Raw genomic sequence first — 8,879 nt, 5'->3', positions numbered from 1 at the left:
GAAACTGATATCGCCTGGGGCGGTGACAACACAGTGAAAGCCCTTCTCACATTAAAGGAGATCACAAGCAGATGGCACTAAGTTTCCATGCAGCGCCGCCTGAAGTCTGTCCTCTAGTGGTTTAAACAGGGTTGGTGTAAATGTAGGTTATAATCACTGCTATGCTGACTTCAAAGACTTATCTTATCTATGACAGGATATAGATTCATCCTCTCTGGGTCTTAGCCTGAAAACCACGGGTGAAGGAAGGCGAGAGAGTTTACAAAAAGATTTTATTTGCCCTCCAAAGCAAAGCAAGTGAATTTACAGTACGGGACATTCTTTGCGAAGCTTTACAAAAAAGTCCAGTGTGTAATTACATGTAAATTCTTTGGGTTGTTTCAGCGCAAAAGGCTCCAGCTGCATTAAAGAGCTGGATAAATAAGGGAATAAATATTCTTGTTGTTCAGTCATCAATCTGGCTTTGGGTCATGTTTTCATTCTCCATGGTCAGCAGTGTGGGTGTCAACACTGTTGTCAATCTCGCCATGCTGGACAGAGTCGTCGCCATGGTTGCCATCGCCACCCTGGTCACCCTGGTCATTGTGGTCATTGTGGTCATTGTGGTCAGCCTGGTCACCCTGGCCACCGTGGTCATTGCGGTGATCCGTGTCATGATTCAGCTCTGCATATTCTACTGATCCCTGCTGATTGGGGTCAAACAATGAAATATGAGGCTCATGTAAAGAGAGATGACTGTAATTTGTACTGGATCACTGAAACTGATACTGGCTACAATATTACTACATGACACTGTTGCCTGTATTAATCAGCATGGCAGACTGGCTGCTCATAATTAACTATCTGCGATTGATCATATCATACTTGTTCACCTTGAGCAGAAATGAACAAAGTAGTGAGTGTTCCTAATAATGAAAATTGAGTCTTAACTGAAAGTATACTGAAGGTTTACTGGGGAAGAAAAGAAACAGTCGTTACTTTCAAAAGGAATTTCCTTGAAAATTCTCCATTTCAACCCAAGTAAATGTGTATTAATCATTGATTGATTTATTGCTGCGACCTATACTCTTCATATACTGTATGTTGAATAGTATGCTTGCCTGTAATCAGCGCATGCTAGTATGTATACATCTGTTGTGAGCTGACTAAAAGACAACAGTGGCTTGTGTTGCACTTGATGAGGGACTTACAGACGATCAATATTATAGCAGCAGAGCCTGGGATTACTTTTAGTGCCTAACCTTTAATAGTAATATTCAAGCAGCAAAAAACTATACTGCAGCTACCACTACATATCCCATAATGCAGCTGGATAGTGACTTTTGTTAGATCCTCCCACCTACAAAATCATCTTTCAAGTACACTTTTTAATGAAGGCTTTCCTGAAATATATATATATATATATATATATATATATATATATATATATATATATATATATATATATATATATATATATATATATATTTACACAAATCTGAATGTCCTATTTCTTATTTTGTAAATCTATCCAGTGGAACATACATGAACATAATAAAATCAAATCAAACGATTATTTGGAGGACATTTCCTGATTGTGTCTCACTATTTGGAATACATTACTTTCAGTTACCTGTCTACAAAAAATAAAAACTGACACCGCGTCAGTTAGTTTATTGTACTGTGTCTGTCCATGAGATGTCACTCTGAGCAAAGACATAACAGATACATGAGTTTGTGTGTGTGTGTGTGTGTGTGTGTGTGTGTGCGCACACCTATTGTATTATATGCATGCACTGCATGCATGATATGTGTGTGTGCTGTTACTTACACCATCAGTCTGCTCCGGAACACCTGCAAAAACAAAGCCAAAGGACAAGCTCAGGAAACAAAAGGAGTCTGAGTAATAATTAAGGGCTTGCAAACTCATCAGCACTCCAATGGAAAGCTCATCACATTACATACAATCATATACATGCTAATAGTCTTTTCCTATGAGAAGGTTTATCGTTAGAACACACAATTCAAACCAGATATTTGTTCTCCGTCACTTCTGCTGCGTCATCGGGTGACGTGAAAACAGCCCGGAGTTGTCAGGAGCCAATGACTGAACAATGGACAAGAGTTTCCCTCTGGAGGAACAAACAATGGAGCACGTTGCTCGCTCAGTCTCAACGGATGTACCCGCTGTTTGACTCTGATTGTTGGAACAGGAAGTTCTCTTTGATGAAAGCAGGAAGTGGACACCTGGCGAATGGGCCTACTGTTTTCATGGGACATTCTTTCACCAACAATGCAGATGTTTACAATCGGAGCTGATCCGGTTTCCTGGTGCATTTTTTCCCCAAATGTCAGCAAGTGGCCTGATTTCTCTCACTGTATAGGAGGGAGAGGGATTTGAATGAAGAGCAGGATGTTTGCCGTACCTTGCTTGGAGTTCCTCACTTCGCTGTACACCGTGTCCGTGCCCTTCTTCACTGGAGCTGACGAGGAGCAAACACCAATATGTTTCAGGCAACGTTTTTTAAGATCCGATTTTATGGTTTTGAAAAAAATAAATAAATCAGAGGCAGTTTCACCTCTATTAGGATCTGCCTGTCCGGTCTTCACCTCTGTGTACTGAGGTTCTGTAGCAGTCTCACTGTTCTGGTCATCGGACTCTGCAGCACAAAACAGTGGCCAGCATTAGCAAACAAAATCTTCATTGTATTTCACATTATTAAAAAAACCCAACTGAAATTATATATAGAAGACATGGCTTGAAAAAATATATATACATCCCACATACACTGTTGTAATAACTGTTAGCACACCAAATGTATATTAGTCAAGTAGTCCCCAACAAATACATTATTTTTTCTGGGAGAGTAACATTTGCTGAACACTCCAGCGCCCAGCTTTTTAGGAAATGACTGATTTATATATATTTTTTAAATTGTGACAAATTCTACAGGTTTTTGTCATCAGGAGGATCCAATATGCTTAGGGCTGATGATCACAGACAGGGTGGTGAAGTCAGAAAGTTTTGATCTTTTCATTGGATTGGTTGACAGTAAGAAAAACAATACCAGACTCCTCATTTAATAAGAATATGCATTAAAAACAATTTGTCTCTACAGCCTACTCACCAGAGCCTGACACATGTTCACTCCAAACACTTTTTCCCATAATGCCTGGTGTGACTACACAGAGAGGACAAAAACAGCACGAGCTGTTGAATCGGTCTAATCTATATCACTGCTTGAATGGTTAAAAAATAACAGTGAAAAAGAAAACAAATTAAAAATTTGGTCACTCAAGCATTGTTTGCTCATTTGTTACGGTAGCAGAGACTTTACCGTTTGCAGCCTCGTTGACCTCTGCCTGGGTGAGACTCAGCCGCTCAACTTTGGTGCTGGCTGACTTCCTGAGACGAGGTGGACACAAAACACAATCAGTTTTTTAAAACAGGAAGCTCTGTGGGCGTCGCCGCACTCCTTGTAACTCATTACCTCACCTTTAAAAACAGATTTTTCGATAAGGACAAGCGCAACACTAACTCACACTGACAGCTCGCCCGTTCGCTTCCTTTTAAAATGCAGGAGACGTGTTTTAAAGGCGACAACGAGGACCAAGGCCAGCACTAGCAGGATGCAGAAGACTGCGATGAGCCCTTTCTTCCAGCCAGCCAACCTCACTGTAATGAATCAAATGTACAAATGGGTCTGAGTTATATCACAATTTAACGTCAAAAACAAAACAGCATTGAAAATGTGTTTTTGACGGGTACTTTTCAAAAATGAAGAAGAAGAACACACACGTGAACATCACCACTGACTGCAGATTAAAACACACCTTTTATCACGGCCGTGTGACTCTGTTTGGTTTCGTTAGCTGCGTTGGTGCACACGCAGTAGTATCCCCCTTTGTGCTGTCCCTCGACGTTGCGTATGAAGTGCGATGCTTCCAGTTTCTTTGAGTTCTTCGCTGCGATAGGGCCCTCTGTCTCAGTGTGATACCAGGTGAAGCTGATGGGAGTAGTTCCTCTCTGGACAGAGCAGGTGAGGGTCAAGTCCTGCCCCTCAGAGATGTCCCCCATGTTGGGGACTATTGTTAACACTGGTTTTGACACGGGCTCTGCAGAGAGTAAAATCTTTATGAGTCTTGCAAAAGGTTTTTTATATCAGTTCAACTGATTGCCTTTGCTCCTGCATGCTACACACCTATGATGTTGGTTGAATGGAGCAGCTGCAGCACTGATCCGACCATGGGGGGCTTGTGTTGGCTGTTTTTCGCGTGGCACATGAAGTTGTTTAGCTGTGTGCTCTTAAAGATGGCGGAGGAGTTAAAGATGGCTTGCTCCCCTGGTTTGCTCACCGCCCTGCGTCCAATTAGCCCTTCGGGGCCGTGTAGGGAGTAAATGATGGGCAGAGTGCCATCGTCACTGCGACAGAGCAGCTGGAAGCGCTTGCCCAATACAAGCGTAGCCCCCACCACGCTCAGCACGGGTCTTGAGACGAGAACTGGGGGATAAAGACAATCAGCCAATAAGACACAGTTAATCAAAACCAAGGGCCAGCCCCTATCGTACAACCATCGTGAAGCGTTGCCAAGCTCCACACAACAAGTGTCATTTGCTAGTTAAAGACTGACACGGTGGTTGCAATTTTACTGCCAAGCACCTACGTCGCTTAAATAACAAAAGCACTTGGTGTTGGTCTGAGGAATAAAGGACTGATGGTAGCGGTGGATGAAAAGTCACGACCATCAAAGTGATTACAATTCATCCTTAGAGGAATATCTATGTCACAACCATATTTCTAGATAATCCTGATAGTTCAATAAAAACCTTGCCGCGGCTCTCGAGTAAAACTTCATCACCTGGGAACCATGAATTTCCAAATCCATACGGTAAATATTGAGTGTGTTGTTTCAGTCAAAGTGATGGACCTGCTGAAAGACATTTCATTTCAGAATCCCAACTTACCTTTGGCTTTAACAACAAGCGTGGGGCTCTCTTTGACGAAGCTGTGAGCGAGCGACGCAGCCTGGGCTTTACAGGTGTAGTTGCCATTTTTACTTGGATGTGCCACAGTAATGTATGTCTCTGAAGGGGTGACCATGACGCTGTCTTTGTAGATGGAGAACTTCATGGATTCATTGCTGATCCTCTCAGGTACGTAAACCAAGACAGAGCAGTTCAGTGTGAAGCGTTCTCCCTCAAATATGTCCACGGGCTCCACAGTCAGGCGAGGCTTTGAAAACAGCTCTGTTCGGGTCAGATGACAAATACTAAGTATTATTATTATAAGATAAGAGGGTATTTAATGCCATATTGGAATTTAATATATCCGTTACTTGCCTTTGACTGTGATAACTTGGTAGGTTTCTTTCTGCAGATTGCCCCACTCTGCCTTACACACAAGCTCCCCGGAGTCGCCCTCTTGTGCTCTGAAACGATGACTGAGGCTGACCGCGGCCTTCTTGAGGATCCTCCTGTCCCTCGTCAGGAAAACGTCAACATTTTTCAGTGAATTCACCACTTTGCAGACCACCTCCATTAGGTCACCCTCGTAGACATGTGGGGATGGCAGCACATTCATGACCGGGGAAATGTGGAGTCCTGCAAGACAAAAGTCAGGAGAGTCAATCACATATCCTTCCTCATGCAATGTGATATTTTCTGGTGGACCTAACATTTCTCCTAATCACCTCTGACTATCACTTGAACTTCATTGCTCTGGTTGGAGCGTCTTGTCCCAGAAGCCAAACTGATCTCGTAGTCGCAGTACAGGAAGTAGTCTCCAACCTGTCTCAGGACCAGCTTGGTCTCTGTTGAGTTCCCATTGGATGCTACCTGCTTCATCTTCTGAGGCTCTTCGGTTCTAAATCTCCGGAAAAAACGGAATATGAGGGATCCTTTCTCATCCAAGGCACTGCAGGTGGCTATGAAGGTATCACCCTCGTACAATGTCGTCTTATTCAGATACAGAATGGGGGTCTGCAGGCCTGAGGAGAGGAAAACCCAATAGGACAGCGGAAAGCAAAGCCATTATTTTACATACTGATACTGGCTGTTCAGATATAACAGAACACATTCATAAGCTGCCTGGGTATGAAGAAGTAACCACAGTTAGTTGTGTAAAAGCCTTATATTGCCAAAAAGACACAACGTAAGGCCGCAAAAACAAGAATTGTAAATAAATAAGTTTGTTTTGAGTCAAGATATTTTTTTCTTCTCTTTTGGGTTAAAGAAATTCTAACATGCAAAATGAATGAATGTCAGCGGCTGTAATGCAACATGTCTAATGCAAGAAATTACAAAGGTCAGGAAATTTTCAGATCAGTGACAGTGAATATAACATTGGCTAATGTTGGGAGAATCAATGAACAAGATACCAAGACAGTGTTTTAAAAATGGTCTCCGCTCAAAACTTTTATAATTATGAAACCATTACTTGTGTTTAGTTTAATGTTTAGTGTGATTGATGATCAAGTGAAGGTCTCTGAAAATGGTTCTTTACAGCATGAAGCATCTTCTATCATGCCGTGAAACATGGTATGCAGTAATATGAATTATTGGGGGAAAAAAATATCACTAGTTTGGTCTTACAGGCATAAGTTGACCCCCATCTCCAGCTTTACCTGTGACGTCGAGTTTTTGGCTGAAGCTGGTTTTGCTCTTGTCTTTGACTGTGACCTGACATTCATAACTCCCGGAGTCGGCCGCCCTGGCCGGGTTGAGTTCGTATACGATCTTGTCTCCTGTGGTGGTAGAGGTGTGGATGGCAATGTCGTCCTGCGTCAGCTGGAAAGTATGAGTCGGGTGTGGGATGCCGTCATGACTGACGCGGACCTGGCACTGTATGGTCACCGGGGTCCCGCTCGGCACTGTGCTGCTGGGTAGGATTGTAAGGCCAACGGCGTCTATAATGTATGCTGCAGGTTCCACACAGACACACAAACATGCACATACATATAAGAAGGGAATAATTTCACTCCTCCCTTATGCAAAACCCAAACAAAAGCGGTAATACAATTCAAGAGTCAGTGGGTTCTTTTGCTTCTACAGTAAAGGTGAAGTCGCTCCGTTGCCCTCCATCTGCAGCACGGCGAGCAGCAGCTGCTGAAGGAAGGAGAAGGCTTCAACAAACAGCGTCTGACCCTTTCCCCCCCTGGGAGAGCGGTGTTGATTTATCGCTCTTCTGCTCAACCTCAGGAACAACAACACAGTGTAACCTGCCACAACAGCTTCGAAACAATCACTTAGTCCACGTCCTCCAAGTGCTGCTGTTCGTTTGGGCACCGGGCTCACTGATGTATACAGAAGAGACGGACTGGGCTTACTCAGCCACTTCACAAAGAGTATATGTAGACTGAAGACATCTTGTACTTTGAGAAAATAATCTGAACTCAGGCCCCACCAAATACTTTTTTTAAATTAAATTCTTTTTAACTTTTTATTTCACAAAGCTTTCAAAGCTCTTGGAAAATGGTGGTCGACCCTGAGTTCAGCAGATGACTTTGTCAAAGAACACATGCAGGTATTGCAATTTCCAATGAGCAGTTCCATTCATGGAAATACACTAAATCAAACGTAATAATGGTAATTCACACTTTTTATAGGGATTATTACTTGGTTTGACTCTGATTGTTACTTGCAACCTCAAGTTCACAACAAGACCGATTAGAGAGCTTCGGAGGTGCTGTTATGTCAGCTTAAGACATTGCCCCAAGAAAGTCAGATGCTTCCCCCAGTTTTTATGCTAAGCTAAGCTAACCAGCTGCTGGCTGTAGCCTTATTGGACGGACGGACATGAGAGTGTCATTTTTCTCATCTATAGCAACACTTCACATCCAAAACTGTATTATTTATCAATTTTTCTATCTATATATATGACTAACCATTAGTAACGCTAGGTTATCCGGATGCAAACAGAGCAGAGAGAGAGGACATTAATGATTTAGTTCAAGTGGATGTTGTTGGAAAAACGATTACAGATGCAAACTCCTGCCAACGTGTGCGCAATACCCAGCGTCACCTGTGACAACCAGAAATAGCTTCAATGAATCTCATTAAAAACTCGAAACTGTCAAGGAGGCCAGGAGTGCATTATACAAGGCCGATTTTATGCAAAAAATAACCGTGTGAGGTATAAATAGCTCTCTTGTCTAATACAACAAGGACTGGATAACCTCAAACTGTCTCCGTGCTGGAGGAACCCTGGACCAAAGATCTGACGTGCGGTGGAGCATTGTGTGTGATACTTACATGACTCTCCTCCGGCACACCGTGCTGTATTTGGAATAAAGAAGGAACAGAAGTGAATCAGGAGATTAGGTGTGATTTTATGAAAAAGCCTTCATCTTTTTGAAGCGGCACATCAGTGGGTCCTTACAGAAGTGCAGGAGGCTGGTGAGAAGCCCGAGCAGCAGCGGGTTGGGGGGTCTGGAGTCCATCCTGAGCGATGGTGGGTCACCGCCGTACAATTGAGGTACAGCTGCAGTGGGACGACGAGGCAGGGGCAACAGAGGGCAGTCAGAAGGACAGGGGAGGGCAGTAGGAAGGGAGAGGTGGAGTTTGAGGAAGATAAACTCGTTCATTGCGTTCATTTTGTCAGGCAGGGGGGGGGGGGGGGGGGGGGGGGCGTTCCTCTTCTTATCGTACATGCTCCTTGTGCTGCTTGACTGACCAGGAAATGGCTGCTACTTCCTCAGGAGTCCAGCATTCGCATTGTTTTTATTAGTCTGCCACGGAGGAGAAATTTCAACAGTGTTGAGAGCCTTTTACATTCTTTCTGACCATGTAACCGCCCCACTTTTCTCTCAGCATGTTCAGTTCAGTTCTCTCAGTTCAATTCGATCCAACACCTCATTATGAATGACGCTCATCAAGAGCTTTACCTAACTGCTTGGTAATA

General features: G+C 43.3%; 1 protein-coding gene across 5 annotated transcripts; it reads right to left on the bottom strand.

The window, feature by feature from the left end:
• Positions 1-255: 255 nt before the first annotated feature.
• Positions 256-8,571, bottom strand: pecam1a (platelet and endothelial cell adhesion molecule 1a). 5 transcript variants are annotated; one of them, XM_035615621.2, is made up of 15 exons: positions 8,358-8,571; positions 8,231-8,254; positions 6,604-6,897; positions 5,671-5,967; positions 5,321-5,581; positions 4,946-5,227; positions 4,182-4,481; positions 3,814-4,095; positions 3,523-3,655; positions 3,318-3,385; positions 3,108-3,161; positions 2,559-2,639; positions 2,406-2,462; positions 1,811-1,833; positions 256-686 (listed from the first exon to the last, which is right to left on the bottom strand). In XM_035615621.2, the coding sequence occupies exons 1-15, from the start codon at positions 8,569-8,571 to the stop codon at positions 477-479; spliced, it is 2,580 nt and encodes an 859-aa protein (XP_035471514.2). In that variant the 3' UTR covers positions 256-476. The 5 variants fall into 5 exon arrangements, 3 of the variants coding, with proteins under 3 accessions (XP_035471514.2, XP_035471515.2, XP_035471516.2); XM_035615622.2 differs by having other exon boundaries at positions 256-683; XM_035615623.2 differs by lacking the exon at positions 3,108-3,161.
• Positions 8,572-8,879: the final 308 nt, after the last annotated feature.

Source organism: Scophthalmus maximus, chromosome 17 (assembly GCF_022379125.1).
Source record: "Scophthalmus maximus strain ysfricsl-2021 chromosome 17, ASM2237912v1, whole genome shotgun sequence".
NCBI lineage: Eukaryota > Metazoa > Chordata > Actinopteri > Pleuronectiformes > Scophthalmidae > Scophthalmus > Scophthalmus maximus.
This window is presented reverse-complemented; position numbering and strand designations above follow the sequence as displayed.

Bases quoted from the DNA above. Each gene is read 5' to 3' on its own strand.
- pecam1a (XM_035615621.2), bottom strand. From the start codon at position 8,571: ATGAACGCAATGAACGAGTTTATCTTCCTCAAACTCCACCTCTCCCTT. The intron at 4,482-4,945 runs GTAAGTTGGGAT...TTTATCCCCCAG, and splicing joins GCTTGTTGTTAAAGCCAAAG to TTCTCGTCTCAAGACCCGTG. The intron at 2,463-2,558 runs GTGAAACTGCCT...GCTCCTCGTCAG, and splicing joins ACAGGCAGATCCTAATAGAG to CTCCAGTGAAGAAGGGCACG.